This window comes from Protopterus annectens, chromosome 4.part0 (assembly GCF_019279795.1).
Source record: "Protopterus annectens isolate FY-2018-M chromosome 4.part0, PAN1.0, whole genome shotgun sequence".
Lineage (NCBI taxonomy): Eukaryota > Metazoa > Chordata > Ceratodontiformes > Protopteridae > Protopterus > Protopterus annectens.
The window spans coordinates 665,493,613-665,517,120 of record NC_056733.1 but is presented as its reverse complement, the minus strand read 5'-3'; the positions used below and the strand labels follow the sequence as shown (position 1 = coordinate 665,517,120).

Here is a 23,508-nt window from a genome sequence, read left to right as displayed (position 1 = left end):
CTTTTATGTGGGGACAAATTCATATACAGGTTCTGTGAAGGAGGCTTTTATGTGGGGACAAATTCATATGCAAGTTCTGTGAAGGAGGCGGCATCCCCTTAAATACTAAAACTAACTTTGATGTTGACAAACTTTGGAGTAGATTGTATGAGTTGTAATGGGTTACCTTTTGGACTTCATCCTTGATCAAAGGTGATTTGACATTTCAGGTATTAACAACTATATTGCACTCCTTTAGTCTATGCTACCAGGAGGTCAGCAGGACAGCCTTGTTGCTGCCATTGAGCTATGAACAGAAGGAAACATAGCTTCATAGGTAAGTATTAGGCACATTCCACAGACCATTATATGCCTAGCCAAAAAAAAAACATTCAGAAGTTCCCTCCAACCTTAAGGAGGGTAAGACAGGGTACACCAGGGAGAATATGAGACTTATTGTCCAGTTATCTAGGCTTACTTTCAAAGTGGCAAGGGTGTCACTTTCTTTGATATATAGTTTAAATTTGTTCCATGGGTGAGGGATATGTCAGTATGTCAGTCTATCATGCCAACATGTCTTATTTACCTGTTGAAGAATGTTTAGTCATTTAACTGGGCATTTAAGGTGCCATTTGCTCTGTAAAGTAATAGGAGCCCAAAGAGGGTTGGATCTTTTATGCCTCAAAAGGCTAGAAACATATTTCCACAGAATCTATAAAGGACTAAGTAAAGAGAGAGATTAAATTGCAAAACCAATGCCTCTTGTGAACTTCAGCTCTTACCAAAACAGAAGGAAAGGTTAATGCAAGGGCAGCAGTCACTTTTCAGGAGAAAATAGCTTTTGCTACCATATATATATATTTTGGAGGGGGCATGTAAGGTAGAGGTTTTAGCTTAGACTTGGATATAATTACTGGTGAAAACCTTTCCTTCAGTCAGTAAGGCCGTACTAGTAATCAAGGCTTTCCGTGTGGCTCATAGGATACTCGGAGGGATTTCTAATTATTTAAGGGATGTCACTGCACTCATCTTTACATCATTGACTTGGCTAATCATTGATCAGGATGCCTCCCCATGTTTGACCCTAATAAAGCATATGGTTCAACTAGAAAGGGTACAATAATGCATTATTAATAGAACTGATGGGCCTAGAAATCTGAATTGTGGTGAGTGAACTGTCCCTGCTTTTGGTTTCATATCACTATCTCAGTGGCAGCTTATGCTTTACATTCAGGCCCTTCAAAGGCTGCACACTGTCCTTGTGGCTGTAATAAATACACATACACAGAAGTACAATTAGTCTCCAAGTAGCCATTAATGGTGATAGTAAATGTAACAGATTCATCACCCGATGTCTTCCTTAACTTTGGAATAAACTTTTTCTCCGCTTATCTCCTCTTAAGAGTGTATACCCATTGTCATCTGTAAAAAGTAATTTGACAGTTTGGCAGGAGACTCTGGTATGCTCCTACAGAGAATACATGTGCAAGTCTACTTTCATATGATAATAAATGAGAGTTAATAAGTAAGTGGATGCATAATAAATAAAATATGTGAAAATGTTAATATTGCTACTCTGAGGCATAGCAGTATAAGGGATTGTGATTCTAATCACAAATGTCTGTATTTGTTTTGAGGCTACTATGTAAAAAATAAAAATTGCATTGTCTGTATTTCTGCAGAATTAAAAAAATACAGAATTACAGGGTAATGTTTACTTAGTGCAAATAAAACACTGAGGTATGCAGATATTATTACCTTATTTACATATACAGTTACAGATTGATTTGTGTGAGTGGGATTTGAATAACAGTATGTGTCCTGTGTGCTACACTGCCATAATGTCTGGTAATTGAGAAGTGGCCTGAGAAACTCTAACAGTAATTTTTTTTAACTATAGAGGAAGATCATTCTGAAGACGACTCTGTGAAAGATTCTGCAGGAACAGATCAGCCTTATCCCTCCCCTCAGCAAACACCACGTCTGATTGGAGATGGACCATCTTCCCCCAGCTTGGGTCAGGCCTTATCTGCACCAAGTGCAGGACGTGAAACACCAAGACCCTTCTCATTGTCTTCATTCCCCAGTACCACTGCAAATGGCAGGCTATCAGTGGATAGTCTACTCCAAAAACATGGAATCTCATCAGTGTACAAAAGTGACAGCAGCAATATAGTTGCATTCCCGTCATCATTTTATACAGCTAAAGGGGCTCTGCTTTCTTCCAGTTCTAATCCCAACATAAACAACAGCGATACAGGCCCTCCCAGTGACCAGTCAGAAAGCAGCAGTTCCAGTGCAGTGGACGATGAACAATTAGACACAGCTGATATTGCATTCCAAGTCAAAGAGCAACTGTTAAAGCACAATATTGGACAGCGTGTGTTTGGACATTATGTCCTTGGGCTTTCACAGGGATCTGTCAGTGAGATACTTGCCAGACCCAAACCATGGCGTAAACTCACAGTGAAAGGAAAGGAGCCATTTATCAAAATGAAGCAGTTTATTTCTGATGAGCAGAATATCCTGGCACTTCGGACAATTCAAGTGCGACAGCGAGGTGGGTATCAGTTGATGTTAACTTACTGCAGACTGGTGAGTGCATGATACATGTAAACAATGTGAGTCACAGGTTTGCAGCTGTGTTAAAAGTGGCAGCACATTCGCTGTGGAGCTGCTAAACCCTAAAATTGTACTGTGACCTCAGGACATGTGAGCAAAGAGTGGGAGGAGCTGTGTCCTCCTGAAACATTTATTTATTTATTTAGGTATTTATTGACTGGGTTATAGCACTGATCCTAAAGGGCCATTTTCAGACTCAGCCTGCTGTTTATGACCAAGAGGCTACAAAGTAAACAAGGCATTTTACAAAGCATGTAACCCACAGTTATGTTGCAAGGTATTTAGGGTTAATGACAGAGCATACAGCTAAGCAAAATATTTCAGTGTTACAGTCACATCTGAAATTGCTTACAATCTGAAGCATATTTCTAAATGAGTAATGTGACCAGATGGATGTTAGGCAAGACCTTAGGGAGTCACCAGATGGGAACTGGTGTTCATGAAGGGCAATCACTATATTTTGTTTTGTTGAAAGTGGCATAGGGCTGCATGGGAGCACTTCACAGAGACTTCAGCAACAAAAGAAAAAAATGACCAAACTGTGACAAGCAACACCCATCCAGCACAAACCATCTGTTTCTATGAATGCATATTTGGCAAGAAGTGAGCATGCACTGGCAGAGCAGAAAAAAGATTAAAGTTTTGAGTCGAGCAGGGGATTGCTTCCTACACAATCATGTGATCTTGCCTAACAAGATTTTTTATGGCCATCAAATATGACACCAAACTAAACTACATTCCTTTGTAGTGAGGGAATTCTCCCCCTCCACCTACAGCTAGGTATATTTCTGAGGTGTGGCAAGTTACCCAGTAATGTGACATGAGGAAAAAAAGTAAGAGGTGAACACAGAAGGCAGAAGAGACACAGTTACACACACATCCTGAAGGACTTGCGGTATTTGCGACATAATTATTGATAGATAATACAGCTCCTTTTTTTGAAGGTGAAGGCATAATTTTCCAGTACCAAATGGCAGTGGGTAATTTGATGCTTTTCATTTCTATAAATAAGACAGAGAGTATAGAAATGTCACCTGGAAGGTAAAGCTTTCGGGTATTCATATCTTTCCATGAACTGTATGCTGCTTCACTGCACTGACAAATGAAGTATCCTCTCCTCAGTAAACCTGTGTTCCATGTCAGTGGGTCTTTGCTCTGTCCATGAGGGACCATGGCTGGTGAGTGAGTGAATGTTTCACAATCCTTGCTTAACTAGTCCTTAACCCTTTGTATTGAATCGCAGGTAGTAGTTGGATTAAGAATTGTGGGAATCTGGTATTGTCATGCCTGGAGATGAATGTGACAATGAAAAAAATGATGGCAGTTCCCATAACTGCCCCTTTGGGTTGAAGTAGAGACCCCAAGATGAAAGGATACAAGACACAGCAGTAGTGGTTAGTACGAAACCTTACTGATGTTGTGTTGTGCAGTTTTCACAAGGAGCACTTTAGCAGGGGCCACACTGTAGCAAGTTTTTTTTTTTCCAAGATAATCTTTTCTGGAACTGTGGTATGGATTTTGGAATGCTGTCTTGTCTGTGCTCCCTGAACATGCCTTTGTGAGTAAGTAATACATCTGCACAGATTACATGCTTATCATTTTCATGAGTGTGTACTGTCATTCTTCCAATACACCTTCAATATGGGCTATTCATCTAATGCTAAGAAGTACCCTGTTAGAACATGCTAGTCGTAACCGTATTTATGTTAGCATAATGGTTTAATATTACTACCTACTTAATAATCATTCTTTCATAGACTTCCCTTGCATGTGTGCCTAATAACTGCTGTGAAGAACACAGCTGGACTGGTCCATTTAATTGAAAATGCACTGTGAAAGAAGTCCTTCATAGATATGTACCTGTAGGGCACATGCCTCCATTTCTCATCCCATTGTGTGTAATACAACTTCAGGTTAAAGCAACTCCTGGGAGGGACTTGTAAATTCAGTTTAATGCCCCTTTAGTGAAACAGTAACAGATGAATGTGTCCACATTCTGTGAGTTACAGTACCTTTTTCAACATCAGTTTTATTACTTTTTACAAAGCACCGTTAACAACATTATAAACACATTAAATATAATAAACGCAATTAATAAAGTAGACAGGTAAATAATTAAAACAGCAAGCAAAACCAGAATGAGTCCACAGGAAATGCAGGCAATACTTATGTCTTCAAAACTAGATATGATTCAAAATGATGAGAAGGATCTGGATGTATTCATAGGTAAGTACAGGCTAGCTCCCCTTAAGACTAGACAATTTTCCTTTCAAAGGTGAGAATCAAACCCTGTACCATGTGTCTGTGAAGTAAACACCTTAAGCATTATACCATCCCCCAACCATGTGGATGATTTAGAGCCAACTCACTAAAAGCACACCCTGCACTGACCAGACTGTCTCTTCTCCAGAGTCAGCTCAGGTAAAAAGTGTTCAAGCATGTGCAGATGCCGCATGCGAATATGAAGCATGTCATCAGCCAGTGCCAAGGTGACCATTTTGTTACAGAACCTAAACTGGGACACTTGAGGGCTGCCCTGGGAAGCCAGGTCTGCAATCCCATTCTCCCAGCCCCCATGGGAGTAGAGATAGGCCAGCCATGTCATCTCGCACTGGGGCAGACAGGTTGGCCTCCCATCCTTCACAAGGCACTGTGGGGATGCCACTCTGTGAATAGCACCACCCAAGAGGCAGGAGGCCACATGCCAGGAGGCTTGAAGCAATGCACATTTGTCAGTGCCTGGCACCTTGGCAGTGAAAGACTGAGGTGTGCCACAAAAAGTGCAGAGATGGGGGACCCAGGGCCATCTCCCCTGCAAGTTTGATAGCCCTAGATGCAAGGCAAAGTGGAGAACTGGTGTCACAGAAGTCTGGATGAGGGACTGTCTGGGGCTTTGTGGCCCAGCAGAGTTCCATGAGGCTGCGAAGATCCCCTGAGAGGCTCAAAGAGCATGCATGACACTGCATGATTTGGCAGCAGTTAGGAGATATGTAACCTTGGAAAAGAGATCTCTCTCCTGGGTAGTAGTGGAACCCCAGAGGGAGGTCAGTCCTGATGGAAGTCTGGAAGGGAAAGACAGAGAGGTGGAAAGTGACTGGTACAGGACAGCTCTCGCCTGGGTGAGGGGGGTACAGACCATGCCTCCTCTAGGACAGAAGTCTGGAAGGGGGAGACAGGCAGATAATGGCAGGGCTGGGCGAGCTCCTGCCTGAGTGAAAAGGGACAGACAGAGGTCCCCACAATGGAAATCCTTAAGGGAGCACTAGGGTGGACAGCAGTGGGGCCTGGAGAGCTCTTGCCTGGCTGAGCGGGGTCAGGCACAGCCCCCCATGATGGAAGCCCTTAAGGGAGCAACTGGCAGACAGTGGTGGGGCCTGGAGAGCTTGTGTCCAGGTGAGTGGGTTCAAGACAGAGCTCCCCACAATGGAAGACCTTGAGGAAATGCCAGGGTGGATGGCAGAGGGGCCTGGAGAACTCCTGCTGGAGGCGAAGGCATCCAACTTCACCACTTAACTGACAACATCCTTGAAAAATCTCAAAGTTCCAAGAGCTGATCTAGATGGGAAAGCAGGGGGACCTGAAGGCTTCATGAGAGAGGATCTGCCCCTTAGCAGCTGAGGGGAGTTCTGGAGGAGCAAACAGGATTGGAGGGAAGCTCCCCTGAGAGGTTCTGAGGGCATGAGTGATCTATCACGATTTGGCAGCCTGCAGGAGACATGCAGACGGCTGAGTCCCCTGACATGGGGGACCATGGCTGGGGAAGGTCTCTTGGCCAGGTTGAAGGGGAGGACTGTAGGGTTTGGCCCTGACAGAAGTTAGTATGGGAGCACCAGACAGATGGGTGTAGGGCCTGGAGAGCTCCTGCCTGGGTGAGTGGGTCAAGCAGAACCCCCCACAATGGAAGTTCTTGAGGGAGTGACTGACTGATGGTTACAGGGCCTGGAAGGCTCCTGCCAGGGAGAAGGCATCTGACCTTACCCCATACCCAATGACATCCCCAAAAAATTGCAAAGTCCCCAGAGCTGCTTAGGATGGGAAAGCAGGGGGACTGGCCACCCTGGGAAGCCAAGTCACCATTCAGACTGAGAGGTCTAAACTGGGACATTTCTGTGTCCCAAAGATAATGTTTAGGATTCCGGTACAGAGACTTCCAAACTGGGACTGTTCTGGAAAAACTGAGACCATTGGTCACCTTGGCCAGTGCCGAAGGAGGGCCTGGTAGGCATAAAAATGGTGGCAGAAGCTTTCAAGTGTTATCATTGAACCGCCACTTGCCCCCCCTAGGATGCAGATGACAGTATATGGCACTATAAGCTCCCTCAGATAAGTGGGAGCCATGTTATGAATGGACAAATGTAATAACACCAAGAGTTTAAAAAATAATATGAAAATGAACTGGAAGACATTAAATGTTCCACAGAACAGGCATAATGTGATGGTAACATGGTCTACCGGCTGTTACTCTGGTAGTGAAGTTTTCCACTAGTTGCAAAAGATCAATTTCAGCATCAGGAAGTCCCCAGGTAAACAGCATTACAGTAGTCCATTTGGGAATATACCAACCCATGAACACCTATTGAGAGATCAAAACTTGAAGAGTAATGTACTTGATCCTGGAGATATTCCATTGAAAGAAGCAATGATCCTACCACAACTAGCAAATGGCATGTAAATGTTAGCCAGTTATTCATAGATTCACAGACTGTTACTACATTAATGACCTGGGAGGGGCCTTTCTAAGCCTAGTCAAGTCTTCTTGAAAGAGTAATGACATCATGTATCAAAAAAGGACTCTGAAGGCCAGGCATTTATAAGCTATCTCTGTTCATAAGGGACATGGGTGACAGGCTGTAAATTTCCTATTCCCCATCCATTGGTCTAGGTTGCACTTTAAATGAGTGATAGACAAATTCAGCTTCACGTGAATGGGAAGCCTGTTCCACAAGAAGGACAATCTCTGGGACACACATCTGTCTCTCCTGAGTGTTCTGTTTAAGTCACAGACAAAATTCAGGTCCCTAGACCTTGTATTTCTGGTACTGCAAGAGATTCTTAAGCATTGGATTTATAGATGCCTTGTAAGCCAGATGTAGATCACCCCTCAGCAATCTATAAGGGACTGGATAGAGGGAAAGGATTTTAAGGTGCTCTGTGTAAGGCAGGTTTGGTATGCTTTGTATTCTTTTTGTAAGGAACCTCTGAGGTTACTCTAGTTGCTGCATATGATTGCTCAGATACATACTGAAGGGAATACTGTACTGTATGATTGGTCTGATATGGGCAGAGTACAGTGGGATATGACATCTTTGGACATAGATGCCATGCCTTTACTTATAAGTTGTGCAAGATAAAAGGATTTCCTCACCACTGTGGCCACTTGGTGGTCGAAGGTAAAGCTACTGTCTATGTGCTTACCCAGATCCTTGACCACTGAATCAACTCATAAAGGCATATTATCAACACAGTAATTAACTGAGATAGTTGACTTCCCAAATGGTGCAATTATGCATTTCTTAGTGTTTAGTTTGAGTCAATAGCTTTGGCACCATTTGTTAGTCAGAGACGTCTTCTTGAAAAATGCTATTGTCTGCAGGGGAGCCATTATAACCCCCAGCTTGCAATCATCTGCAAACTTATTCAGCCATAAACCTTCAGGATTTGCTTCCATTTCACTGAAATAGATGTCAAAAAGGAGTAGACCCAGTATCAAGCATTGGGCAACTCTGCTAGTGACTGACCTCTTTGTGGAGGTAGCCTCACATGTTTTGACCCCCTGTGTCCTTTCTGTGAGCCATTTGTCTGTCTAGCTGGTAATAAAAGGGTTTATACCTAAATTACTGAGCTTGGCTACAATGCCTGAGTGGAGTATTGTATCAAAAGCCTTGGCCAGGTTGAGGCAAGCTGTGTGCACAGTCCTGCCTTCATCCATTGCTTTGGTTGCCCTCTAAAAGAAGTCCAACAGATTTAATAGTCATGACCTTCCATTAACAAATCCAAACTGTGATGGGTCCAGCCCTTGCAAGTTAACTGTGTCATCATTTATCACCCCCATGATGATTCTTTCCATGGACTTATGGATATATAACAAGAGTTATGAGCCTGTAGTTACCCAGATCAGTGGTTGGACCTCCTTTGTGCAAGAGAATGATTGTAGCCATATTCCATTCCTTGGGCACAAAACCTTACTGTAGGCCACACTTGAAAAGTGATTCAATTGGACCAGAGAGGTCATAGGTCAAGCAAAGTTCCTCATTAATACTCTTTAAGTAAAATCTTGATGAGTGGTGGGAAATAGGAAATACACCCTGGGGATCACTTCTGTGTCTCTGCTCGACAGGGGCACAGGAAATTAACTTTCTTGGGTTGGCGTAAGCCAGGGAACTTTGTTGGCTAGGCCTACGTAGGCCTTTGGGCCGATAGCCTAGTACCTACCTATAAACTTATGAACCTATGTTTTATGCTATTTATTAAGTATCCAGGGATGTTATCAGAGCCCATCGATGTAGTGTTTTTGGCCTTGGAAAGTCCATTGATGACCTGTTCCCTAATAATGGTTGGGATTGTGGTATTCATTATTTCCTTTGGACCATTGGGGGTAGTGGGTGGAGAAATATGAGTGGACTCAGTCAAAAGGTTGGCAGTGGCCTCTGGTTCATTGTGGGTGATGCCATTTACAATAAGTTCTGTGCATTGCTGCTTGTTTCCCCTGAGGTGATAGACGTAGCTGTAAAAAGCTTTGTGGTTGTCCTTTGTGTGAGAAGACTTTTTTCTTCAAATTTAGCCTTTGAAGTATGAATTAACCCTCTTAGCTCCCAATTTAGATTGGTTAAGGGGCGTTTAGTATGTAGGGATTTGTTCCTCATACACTTGGCCAATCTTTTTTTTTTCTTTTGTTGTATAATCAATTGAACTTGTAATTTCCCCAGAGTGGCTTGTCTTTTGAGTTTGTCTTATTCTTAATACAAGTGGGCACATCTCACTCTATACAGCTATCAATATGGCTGTACAGAGATTTTGTAAATAGCTCAGCACATGATAAGGTGTTTACTGGTTTTGGGGGTGCTTGGAATTTAACCAAGGTGTTCCTTCGTAGAGAGAGAGGTTAATCTTGAAATAGTTCATAAAGGTTTTTGGTTTCACTGAGTCCCCATTTGTAATTTTTATTTCAAGGAATACTGCCTTATAGTCAGATCTGATAAGCAAAGATATTACATTGTGTGACGAACACCGGTCCCCCATGTTCATGAGTACAAGGTCAAGGATGTTTGCACCCCTGGTAGGAGAATGGACCATCTGTTCCAGGATGTTGGTGTTAATGAAGCTTATGAATCTCTGGGCTTGTACATTAGAAGTGGTGTAGGATTTCCATTCTATAAAGGAGTAGTTGATATCCCCCATGAATATCTTATTCGGATGAACAATGAAGGACTGTAGTACATTGAGAGAGTTATCCAGGATTACACCTAAAATTCAAGTTTATTACCACTGTAGGTAATCCATGAAGGGAGTGGATTAGCATAAAAGTCTCTTAAAACAGTTTGAACTGCTGGGAACTCAGTTTTGGATGTGTCAAACTTCAAACAAGTATAAGCCAATGAAGGATAAATGGCCACCAAGTTATCGACAAGGGAATACACTTTTGTCATATTGTCCTGAAAGAAGGAAGGGTAAAACTGTATGTGATCAGTATTGCAGAAATATGCTAAGCTTCTTGTCCTAATGAGTTCCCTCAGTGGAATTATAAACACCCTTAAAAGTAAGTGACCCAGCATTGAGTCCTGTGGTACAGACCAGATGACGTAGAGCACACAAATGTAAAAAGACACCATTTGGGTGCAGTCAGTGAGATAAATGTAAATCACTACAAGACTATTGAAGAGAGACCATAGAAAGATCAGCTGTTCAGTCACTCTGCTGTAATCAGTGGTATAAAATACCATAGAGAGATCCACCTGAACCAGCAGAGAGTAAAAATTATGTTCGTTGCCTATCAGGAGACCCTATGTAACTTGAATGAGAGCAGTCATGGTACTACACAGTGAGAGCAAGAGCAAACCAAAACTGAGAAAGCCGTCAGCCCAAAAAGGTTCATGTTTCACAATAATTTCACTTAGAAATGTTTTGCCAGACCCCTTATTAGAAGTGGGACTCAGATGATTAAATAACATCATTGTTAACTGGAAGTGTTCAATGAAAAACTGCAAAATGTCACTGATTTCAGATTCCTGCATTATAAAGACAGACTAACGCAGCCAAGTGATTTGTCTCAGATGTTAAAACTTAACTTTTTGTATTTGTTCGCTGTGTAAAGCGCACAGTGATTTATTTCAGAGGTGTATAAACTTTAGTTTTTGTTGTTCATATCTGAAGTTGAAATGCAAGACTTTAAATTGTTTTTAACTACTTTCTCTGGTTATAGAGACTCAGAGCTGAAGAGCGAGTTACTTATTCTTTTAAATAAAAAGAACACAATAGATGTTCATCATAAGATCTTTGCTGCAGTATATTTAGAGTAAGTGATATTGAGTTGCAGGCAGACCTCAGTTTTCCTACCCGGTTGGACATTCGGACATTCTCCAGACTAGTGGTCATGGTACATTATCTCCCACATGGAGGAGGTTCAGTGACAAACTTGCTATCATAGGAGACTAACACATGCCATCTTCAGTTCTTTGTTGTCACAATGGCTTGGCTGCCTGTCACGTTCAGGTCTTTAGGTCTCTTCCAGGCAAAGCTTCAAGAGTGGTAAGTGCTCTGTTCTGGCACTTGCCTTTTCTAGAATTTACTGTTTTGGAGACATTTTCAATGACTGATTATATCCACAGGAATAAAATAAAAAAAAATCCTTGGAAAACTATAATTTAGTGTTTTATGTCTGAAGAATTCTGATTTAACCAGCTGTCAACAGTAGAAAATCTTTAATGAAAAGACACTGATAAAAAGAGCAAGAAATGTTTGAGTTTTTTTTTGTAGAACATAGAAAAAAAGTGGCACTTGAACAACAGATGTCTACCTGTCCCTCAGCAGACAAACCTTATTCCATTTCTGACCACAGAAACAAATTCAGAGTCCATGAAGAAGGGCAAACATTGTAATACAGAGACATGAAGGAAGGTGCTAGTGAGGGAATCTGAGAGAACAACCAGACCTGGAGACCTTAGCAGCCTTGCTTAGTTCTGAGAGTTCTGGTCCTGAATAGACTTGGATGCAGCTATCCATTGGCTTGGTGTCTGTTGAGGTAATTGCTCCACTTTTGCTGTCTCCTTCAGAACCAAACACTAGAATACTACTTTGAGTTGGTGTGACATAGCTTGACACTTGTTCCTTAATGTCTGCAGGGGCACCAACCTTCCTTTAGAGGAGCTTAGAGAGACTTGTATTTTCCCGTCCAGTACTGACTGTTGAGTTTTGTAGTATATTAGGGGATTTCCTGTAAAATGAGTATCTGCTATTAGGGCTGTTAACTATAGATGCTGAGCTTTCAGATATCCATGACCACCCACAAGTCTGATCTCTGGATGCTGGCCTACAGAGTCATGGTTCACCTCCTGCTTACTCTGCTTATAGAGCATGGAGCAGCTTGGTAAAGAGCCACACCTTCAGCTGCACAAATTCCTCTACCATCCACCTGTGAGATTACTTCACAACAGGGAAAAAAGGGTGACTTCGACCTTTAAGACCAGGAATTGGCATACATAGATCATATCTGTTTAAACTGCTTTGGTTATGATATTGATGACGACACCATTTTATCAAGTCTCCTCCCCAAGGGTAATGAGTGTTATGAAGAACTACTTTAATTGATGAGCAAAGGAACAGAAAAAGTACTTCACATGGACTGAAAAACAGAGAAAACAGAGCTTTTAGCTATGTATTTATTTATTTGACATTTGTTGACCGGGATAGTCTGACTGGGTTGGGTAACCAATTTTCAGCAGAGGCCCAGGGAGAAAAGCTCCACATTTATACATTTAACCATTGGGTATGTAAACAAGATAGATTACAATTTTCCAACAAGAAGGTTTTGGAGACTTTACAAGTAAGTGTAGACATTTAGACAATTGGATATATGTACAAAGATAGATCACAATTTTCCAACAAGAAGATTTCAGTGGTGCAAGCCTTTGAGGACATTTTTGATAATGCCTCACCAGAGCCATTCTCCCAACCTCCTGTACCCTAGACAAACTAGTGAAAAATAGTTAGGAGTGCAGTAGCATGAATATCCTAAAGAAAAACCTGCTGGCAGACCCAACCATTGTCTTTAGATGCCTCATCAGATCCCAATCTAGTACTACAGTGATATACTTTTCCTAATGGCAGGGAGAATGGTGCTCCAGACACATATACTGAAAATGGTTATAGTTCTGCCTACTTGGGAAGGAATGCTGTTAACTGTCAGGCCCACTTGGCAAATATCAAAGGGATATGTCAAAATAAAGGGACATGGCTAAAGGCATTTCTGATAACTGTGTACAAAAAGGGAATTTTCTCTGAGTGATACAAGAGTCTGTTCTGTCAAAATTGGCTGTAGTGTGGGGGATGACTGTATCAGGGGGTGGCAACTACACATACCGAAAGAGACTTGCTTGGATGACAATATAGTCTTTATCTGAGGATGTTAAGGGGGCAGCTTTTAAGTGCACCTGTAAACAAATAAACAAATCTCTGGGCTTTCTCTCCAAGAAATTGTCAAGAAACTGGAAGAGCGGGGAAAGCAATGTAGTGTGTCCAACACCTAGTCCTCCAGCCTTTCCCCATAATAAAAACCTAAAAACTGACCAAATAGTATTTTTTACAGAAAACATACAAAACTAAAGCAGAAGAGACAGAGAAGGAAAATGTGAGAAAAGGCAGGTCAGGCTGTGCAGTAAGGCCATGTAGAGCCAGTGAAAAAATCTCATTCAGCCAGTACTGGTTCCATTCGAACATGACTACCGCCCCTACATCCTTCAGGGTGCTAGAATCTGGGAGAATTTCCTTTTTAGGGAAAAATGAAGGTCTTCTAACAACTGATTAAAAGAAATTGTAGTGATCTTGATCTTTATTATAGAGCTCCTGCATGTTCCACCATTTTTCTGAGTTATTTTTGTTCTTCTGCCTGCTTATCTTTACACCTTCTCAGGAGCTTAATCAGTTATTCATTCCTTGCCACTCCCAGATTGTACCCCACATTACTCCATGGGGAAATTTGCTTTAGCAGCGCCTCACTTGTGAGTGATCTGGGGTATGGGTGAGAGTCAAGTGGAATACGGACCAACATCCAGGCATTGAGAATGATTAGGGTTTTCCCTTAGTATAAATGCTACTCCCTGCAGTAGCCTAATAACTATGGACTCCCATAGTGCTGTCATGTGGTGTGTATACACTCCCATTAACAGGTTCACAGGTAAGTACTTGGCTAGTTGCCCTTATAAGCCATTTTAAGCCTAGCTAATTTCCCTATAATCAGAAGTCAGAATCAAACGTGTATCTGTGAGGTAAAGACCTTAACCATTATGCCAGCCCTGCCCCAATGTTTCTCCTGTATGTCACTGTACACATCAGATCCATTTCTGCCTATCACCAGAGACAAATGCAGTTAAATTGCTGTACACATGTCTTGGCCTGACTGCAGTAGGTTGTGTCTCTGGCCTCTGATAGGAGCCACCTGTACAGCAAAAGATGCTTCCTTTCTCTCCCAGATGGAATTGCCAGCACTGGTTGCTCACTCCCAGCATCCCTTGCTGACTTCTCCAGTGCCCAAGCTGCTGATCCATCCCATATCATCTGAGCTGGAGTCAGGATTTCATCACTGTGCACAATGTTGCCAGCACCCTGTAGTTTCCAGCTTTTCTAGGCTTTGTGTCTCTGACCAACAACCAGCTTCATCTCACCAAGTAATTATTCTACAAATCCTATGATAGAAAGCAATAGAGGTGGTCCCAAAACCACAGAAAGGGAAAAGGTTTTTACTTCCCAGGAGGGTCTTTGGAGACCTATTCCAAATCTGGTCCGAGTAAACAACTTAGGTGAATGTGAAAAAAGTTTATTATGCTCGCCCTGCAGTCTCTTTTTCCTGTCTTATTAAAGGGATACCCTATTGACCTATCAGAGATGGTTGTCTCCATATTCCTGTTCATAAAGCACCCAAACAGTATCCCAGATTTACTGTGGGAACCTCCCATTATTATTTCACTTTCTTACCCTTTGGTGTCTCTATACTGTACCTGGAGTCATAACAAAGTGGGCGAATGTGGCCTTAAGAATTAGGAACATCCACACCTTCCCATTCCTGGACAGTTGTCTGATTCAGGTGTTCTCTCTGAAGCAACTACAGAAAGTCCTTAACTATACTTTCTATTGCCTTCTAAGTCTTGGCATTTCTCAAACCTCCAGAAATTGAGCCTGTTTCATTCCCTCATAAAGAGAGCCTTCGGAACAGTTCCAGACACTAAAAGCTGTATAACATCTCTACTGTAAGGTGAGGTAATGCTAGTGTACCAAATTGTTTTTAACAGCTTCTCAGAAGGCTCATGTGAAAACTGTAGTGTTCCTAAATGCTCAAAGATACATGCTAGCTTGTATGTTAACAGTTTTCCATGCAAGATGATATATGAGAATCAGCCAGTGGACGCTGAAGTCCATTTGGGACCAACAGGACCAATCTCTGTGGAAAGTGATCCAGTTAATCTCCTGCAACATAAAGGAAGTGTGATGGTGTGCTTTCCACATCACACCAACCCCAGTTTATCCCTCACCATTTCACAACAGAGACTGACTCTAACCATAGATTCCCTAGATTATGAATGGGAGTCTCTCTCACACACACAGCTTAGACTACAAGGCAGATGACCCAGAATTGTCCAGGCCTTCATGCACTCAAGTCATGGACTCTTCCTTGCACAAGTGGCATGATGATTATCTCTGTATCATTCCAGTTTTGATATGTGTGCTGCTGAAGTAAGCCTGAACCAGCGACACTTCAAGTGTAAACTGAGACTCCAGCTGTGATGAGTACATCATCAAGATGGAAAATGCATTCTTATCCTCTCTGTATGTTAGCTGTACAGCTTGGGGCCTGGCACAATATACATCTGCAGGCAGTGTATATTTGCAGCAATCCACCTTAACCCTGCATGAATGGAAACTGGAGAGGATATCTTTCCTTGACACCACTAACGTGAATCACTTGAGACATAGATCTGTTTGCATTTCCAGGCAGCCACTAACTGAAGATATTCTGTTGCCAAATCCATTTCCAGAAGCTTCTGAAACTAGTCTCTTTTTCCATAGGGTGAAATCAGTGTCTTCTCTATGCTTTCATATTTCTTTGGGGTTAGAAGATTCAAGACACGTGAGACAGAATTGTCATAGATTTGAATAGTCTAGTCTGCATCATCAGAATTTTTTATGTATTCTTTTTTATCCCTGTTGTACAACAGCCTTTCTCCCGACTGACTCATTTATCTGTCTTGTGATGAGACAGTTGCTGATGATTGTTATCTAAGGAGCCTTTAGTGTTTTTTTTTTTTGCAAGCCTCTATTCCCCCATCCCCATAGCAGCCTCACAGTTGCACCCCACAATACTGGTGCCCTATGACACATGTTAATTCCCATGGATGTGTAAATCCCAGCACAGTGCTGCTTGGTGCAATATATGTGGTTCTCTGCTGTCAAGGATGCAAATCAGTCATCAGTCACATGGGTTGCATTATTAAAATTAACACCCTCATCAAGATGTTTAAGAATCAGAGGCATCAAACTTTCAGCTGTAATTTTTTTCATATTCCTGCAGTCAAGTGGAGCGAAATAAGGGAATCTAGTAGGGGGGGGAACCTTCTAAGATGATTTGAGCCAGAACATCATAGCAAAATGGAAACGCTGAGAAAGTGAATGGCTAAAGAATCTGCAGGCAGAGACCCAGAGGCTGTATTGAATGCAACAGTCCATCTGCGGCCTGAGTCTGTCACACCCAGAGAGTGTTTGCCTTTTTTGCTCCCAATCTCAAGGCCTGCTACTAGTGCACCCCAGCTGTCTTGGCTTCTTTGAGGCAGAGAGTGCTAAACATCTTCTGAAGTGGGTTAGAACTCTAAGCTGAATGCTGGTTTCTAGGCAGCCATGATGGGCATGTGATGCCCTGAGTAAATTTGGTTGCATGATTAGAGTGGTTCTCCCAGCAAGCCATCCTTGCCATTTTACTGTGAAAGGCTGTAGGAGGCCTAATGATAATACAGGTCTCCAGACAGACTCCTTCCCATAGGGAGGTCTTCCCCAACTGAAATGTTATAAAGGTCAGTTTCTAAGGGCAAAACATCTGCTGTGCTCATCTGCTCACCCCCACCACTTTTAGTTGCAGAAGGTGTGCAGAGTAGTACATGGCCACATGGCAGAGGCTCAGTCCCCAAGTGGTCCAGTCTTTGGTGTCAAGAACAGAACCTCTCCACAGATTCCTTGGACTCAGACCTCATTAAGGAGGACTTGGTAGGCTCTAAGCAGATCTCCTTGCTTTTGCACTGTAAAGCTAAGTGCATCTTTCTCCTGAGGATCCCCCTAGAGGACATCTTCTTGGGAGAGGGAAGCATTTTAAGTGGGGGACTGAGAGAGGGTTAAAAGTTGCACAAAACTACATATGATAGACATGTATTCCAAATTATAGTCTCTTCAGAGATAACTTCTAGCTAAACCTCTTCTGAAATGGGTTAGACCTCTAAGCTGAATACTGGTATTTAGGCACCCATGGTGGGCACATAATATCCTAAGTAAATTTGAATGTACACCTAGAGTGTCTCTCACTACAAAATCCTTGCCATTTTATTGTTAGAGGCCCTAGGAGGCCCACTGGTAATCCAGATTTCCTGGGAGAGTCCTTCCTGTGAGAAGGGCCTTCAGCTGAAATGTTATAATGGCCATTCTCTGAGGACAGGATATGAACCCATCCTCTACCATGTTCATATGTAGAAGGTCTACAGGGGAGTGTTGGCCACCTGACACAGGCTCAGTCCCCAAGTGGCTCAGCTTTTGATGTCAGCAGTAGCTCCCCAAGTGAAAAGGAAATCTTCTTTCTTTTAACTCAAATATGGATAAGGAGGACTTGGCATGTTCTATGTATATCTCCTGACTTTTGGAATGTAATACCAACAAAGAGACTATCTCCTGATGTCTCCCCTAGAAAACATCTCCTTTGGCAATGGGAGCATTTTAAGTGGGAGTTGAAAGAAGTGTTAATGTTGCACAATAAGACCTAAGATAGACATGTATTCTGAATTTTAGTCTCATCAGTTATCTTTGTTGATTATTGCAAAGGTCCGGTTTAGCAGAATCACCGTTATACTGTTATGGCAATGTAAGTGAAGTGTGCGTGCAGTAATAGTTATATTTCTTAACCAATATAACTTCATGTGCAAAATGATTTATGGAATAAGTGTAGTTTTTGCTAAGTTCTGTATGTTTCTAGTCTGTTAAAGAACTGATAAATTTACAGTACTGTGAAGTGTTATTTAGTTATTTCATAAAGCAGTAGTCTAAGAAAATATGCAGTAATACAGAGAGGTAGTACATAGTAGTAATAAAAATTACTAGCAGAGTAACACATGAATATAATGGAAGATGCATTTATGATATACAGTTTAAGATAGATCTGAATAATTATCCAGTAACACACTGACATGTCGTGAAGGGTGATTCTATCAGACCCTATTACTAGGAAAGCAGAAATTAGGGCAGGTGAGATTAAGGCCACATTGCACACTTCAGTGTAGTGACTTCCAGACTCCACTTGAGAGACAGCCTTTCCAGTAATGTCACATTATAACAAATAATGTAGAAGGATTAGAAGCTGCTGGCAAATGAACAGCCACATTGCAAAATGGTTTCAGACTTAGCTGTTGAGTACAGTACAGCAACAAGAAACTCAAATAAAAGATGTTGAGAATTCACTAAATGACAGTGATTGCTGACTACAAGAAGAAGAAAGGAACATTGATTTTTTTCTGTAAAACAAAATAACTGTGAGGTATATAAAATGGAGGAAGCAGAAAATAGGTCAAGGGAAAACAATACATATTGGGAGTGCCAAAAAATATTGAGCTGAATAATAAGCTAACCCTTCTCACAACATGGCTACTGCAAATACTGAAAGTACCTGAGGTATGTCTTATGGTTAGTGAGGTCAGAACAAGTGTCACACACTAAATTCGTGTAAAATAACTGACATCAATGGCTTTTAATAATGTTCAGATTCTGCCTCAGTTTATGTTCATTTTAATTCTGACCATTTTCTTATTTATAGAATTAACAGCTCTTGCATATCTCTTGATCCCTGTGGCCATTGGCCTCTGCATGCTTGCTGGTTGGTGCTCCTGTTCATCCCCTTCAGCTGTTGTTTCCATTTCCTCCATCAAGATAGTGGCCAATACTTTGAAGCTGCTCTTCATAGGAGTATTGACTGAAAAATGCGTCTTACCATCTAGTTCAGGGAGGTTCTTTTTGTTTATTACAGTTTCAATATCTTCTTGGTTATAGGGCTGTTTATATCAGATTACCCTTTGTCAGAGGGTATTGCCACCAACTTCCTTGAACCTGTGATCCACTTGGAGTGGTTGACACTAGATCCTTTATAAACAGGAGTCCTAGGTTCTAGTGTTTTTGCTTCATTTATAAGCCTTCCTTGGATCATATTAATTACAGGCATTGGCGTTGCCTCCAGATTCTCAAATTGTTTTAGTTCACCTTGCCACTTTATGCTTAGTAGAGCTGCATATTTTTAAAAATATTTTTGGTCCCTTGGAACTCATGGTTTCCATCCCCCAGTACCCCGTGTCCATGCCAGATCTACCAACTACTCTCCTACCCCCCTACCAGACTTACTCCGGTTTGCTGGGGATAGTTGTGGATCCTATAGGCATTTTGGGAGATGTGTGTACATTCAAGGGGATTTTTTTGAAGCCTTACCCACTCCCACCCCCCCCCATGCTCATAGATTACATGTGAGGGCAACACTTACCTTTGGATCATGCCTCTTCTTAGGGAGCATATAAACAAACTCCCTCCTACCCAGGACAGGTATGCCTATCCCTTTCCTGCTATTCCATGAGTCCCCCAAGCTGGTAATCAAACATGGGTTGGCTGGGCCACAGTAAAGGTTTTATCCTTCTATGCCACCAGGGAGACAGTATAATTGCATATTTAAGTCTGGTCCCAATGTTATTCTTATAACCAAGGACTTGGATTTCAGTGAAGGCTGTTATCTTTTGAATGGCACAGTCCTGAAATATTCTCACTTTAGAAACATGAATTTGGAACAGATTTCCTTCATTTGCATCTGTCAGCAAACTTATTGTCTATGCAGTTCAGAAATCTGGGAGGCCAAGGCCATGGTGATCCATGAGCTCTTTTGATCATGATGGGCTGGTTTGGCAGTATATTCAAAGCTTTACATAGTTGATTTTCCAGAAAACTGCTTATTTTTGGCCTCACAGAATACTCTCATACCTACCAACCACATATTGTTTCTGTCCGTTTTCAAATTCCTGTAATTTATTTTTCATTGTACCTGTCTCTTGCTGATGGTTTTGCAGAGTTGACCAACATTCCTGCATCCTGTCAGCATGGATGTTCATTATGGTTCAATAAATGCCATTTTTGCAGTACAGACATCTGTTGCACCTTGATGTTTTTTGGTTAACCTGCTTGATTTCCTTCATGTCCTCCAAGACTTGGAACATAAGCAGTGCCACTTTATAAATCCTTAGTCCCAGATGTAAAGCCCTGTTGTACCTTCTGTAGCAGACAGTGTTTCTTTAATTATTTTGCATTCTTTTGCTCAAATCTTTGAGAGTTCCCTCTGGTGGTGGAGAGGGATAATGCCTTGACTACACCCTAGACGACTTGGGTTTGATTAGTGGCTCAGACAACTGACTAAGCGGCAGGGAGTGATGGGTGTGCCCATCTTGGGGAAGGCCATTAGTTGATGACACTCTCAATGGAGAGGTGTGGTCCTAAGAGGAGAGTTATCCTCAGAATCAAGCTAACAAGAGCAGCAGAGTGGGTGAGGAAAATGGATAGGGCACAAATGAAAATTAACCCCCAACGGATGCAAAAATGGCCAAGTCCTGAGAATGCCGTTAGGCTCCACGACTGGCCTCAGCCATAGCAGAGACTTCCAGGATGAAAGGAAAATACCCTCTAGAGAAAGTTTTGCTGAGCATTCACAAGCCAACTATAGTGCATAAAAACACAGGAACTGTAATTCTGGTGGTGATCCGTTTGGAGAAATGATGCTTGGGCCATAATGGTTAGCTCTGCCCCCCCCCCCCATCAATTATTGCTAACTTACTTTGCTACCTGGACAAAGAATGTTAAGATCCGCCTGGTGTAAATCACTTCTTAAAATAGTGACTGATAATAATAGATATGATAATGATTGGGCTACCAAGTCTAAGGTAAAAAAGGAGAGTATGCTGGCCACTGATAAAAGTCCTGAAACAGAACATTAAAACACACAATATTTACCTACATAAACTGAAATTATCCCTTCCCAATGGCACTTCAGTTTTCATGACATTAGAAGAAGCTGTTGCATTTGCTTGACACAACAGTATAGTCCTCTGTGCTGACAGTATGGACTGAAGCTGTACGTCTGAAAAGAAATGGGAAAATATAGCATGAAATCAGTAGTACTAGTATCCAAAAGCAAACAAAAATAAGCACTAATTTGAAAAATAATAATAAACAAGTTGGAATTTTACTGTACCAGTACTTAAAGGTAATACATGTGGTAATTATGTCTGAACTGAATGTCAGTCAAGTATAGTTCATACTGTGGAACTTCTATTACAAGTTATTAATACAAATTCAAATGTAACAGTTTTTCTTTTGGTTATCTCTCTCTATCTCTCTCTTTCTCCATATATCAATATATTGGTAGGAAAGCCATGTTTATTTTTTATGTCAAGAAGCCTTTTCTTTATAGCCGCAAAGTTTTTGTGTTAATAGTGAAATAAGTCACTAGATTAATTTTTAAAGCATTTTCCTTAGGTGGTATTGAGTCATGAATACTAATGACATGCAGACAACCCTGCCTTCTTATTTAATTACAGACTGATTTATTTTTAGTACAAGGATATTTTATGAAGAAATGTAGTTAATGGCTGTTTGTCTGCATGAACAACTTGTTGACGTAATGTGATGTTTAAAGTAATGATTCCCACCTACAGTTGTCCGTGTGAACAAGTAAGCTGTCACTGCAGCAGCCAAAACTGTGATCAGTGGAGAGACAAGTCAAAATGTACACGTCCGATTCCTGGAATCCACGCTGATGACACGTTTTAAACATACAGTAGAGAGTCGATTATCCAAACATCGATTATCTGAAACATCAATTATCAGAACAAGTCTTCCAAAGTTTTTGGGTAGGAAAAATCATAAAGTCTGAATATGTAAACATTATATGTGTTCATTTGAGCATGTTTTTTGAGCTTGTAGCCACCTTGTGTGTGAAAAATATTCTTTATTGTCCACTGGAATCACTGAATAGTTGAAAAATGTATTCCTGCGTGCAGAAAAAAAAACAAGATTTTAGAAGTTTTTTTATCCAGTTCAATTATATGTTTGATTATCTGAACCCTAGGTCCCAATTAGTTTGGATAATCCACTCTCTACTGTACTGATCTGAACCAAAGAATTTAAGTAAGAAGCGCTGGAAGGCAGTGTGGTACAACAGAATGTCTAAAGCTGTGTTTGTAGCCGTGAGTGGTTTGGGTGTAGGAACATTTACTTGGGAAATTCTTGAGTCGACAGCATCTTTGTAAAGTGTTTAACTTTGAAGCAGTGCAGCAAATGGCATTCATGTAGGCAATTAATGCAAGATTTACTTTACTGGGAAATAATGTGTCACTTATGACTGATACTGATACTAGAAGATACTTTCAGTATCTGAAACTGACGTTTAGAAAATTATTCACTGCCAGAAGATGCAATGATTACAATGAACATTGTCCTGATAGATTTATCATTACAAAGATTTATGGCCAATCAGAAAGGAATCATTGTTTGCTTTATGGAAATTGTTCATATTTATTATTTATGCTTGTGATGACTGTAGTGCTTAATGTAATAGTATACAGATAATTCATTGCATGTGTTGTACATGTACAAGTTACTGATAAAATGATTGTTTTAAACTCAGAAGATTGAATACAACAGAGTAATAATTTATTAAGTCATGCTATTAATAAAGCGATGCAAGCACAGGTTTCAATAGCAAAGGAAGCTCAAGTCTGTCTTGGTATTTAGAAAACCTACTCTGCCATCTGGTGGGAAATTTGGAAATTACAACATTTAACACATGAATGGCCCAAAGCTTTTTTTTTTTTTGCTTTAAACAGTAATGAACAGATACACATTTATATAATAAAGTATAAGATATAAAAATGTGAAAGTCAGTATTACAGTATATTAGACCTAGTGTTAAAAAAGACTTATTACAGTCTAGCAAAGCATGCTTTATGTTAGTCAAAGCTTCAGTTTATATTTATGGGAATTTTTCAGTTACATTGATTGGAGTAATTAAAGCTAATATGCTAAGCCTGGATTTAAAAATTATAAAGGTGGTAAGTAATATAATATGTTCAAGCTATATTAGAAAACATAAGAAAGGTCAAAAAACAAAGTATCGAAAGATATTTCAACAGTATGTGTTATTTACCTTTTAATTTTCTCACCTACAGATAGGTAATATAAATACGTTTACTTTTTAGTTTGATTTGATTATGAGAATTTGAATTCTGATAGCTCATTTACCATACAAGTATACAACAGTGTTAGAAATATTGAAAAATGTAGTAATTTGTCATATACATGTGCATCGGTTGGGGTGTCTTCTGTGCAGAGTCTGCATGTCCTCCCTGAGGTCACATGAGTTTTCTC

General features: G+C 41.0%; 1 protein-coding gene across 4 annotated transcripts in view; it reads left to right on the top strand.

Moving 5' to 3' along the window:
• Positions 1–23,508, top strand: part of CUX2 (cut like homeobox 2) — a 2,130,834-nt gene that overhangs the window by 1,871,762 nt on the left and 235,564 nt on the right. For all 4 annotated transcript variants that reach the window (XM_044068629.1, XM_044068630.1, XM_044068628.1 and 1 more), the window contains one exon: positions 1,880–2,539. In XM_044068629.1, the coding sequence (XP_043924564.1) occupies positions 1,880–2,539 (660 nt within the window). The remainder of the gene's footprint in view (positions 1–1,879; positions 2,540–23,508) is intronic.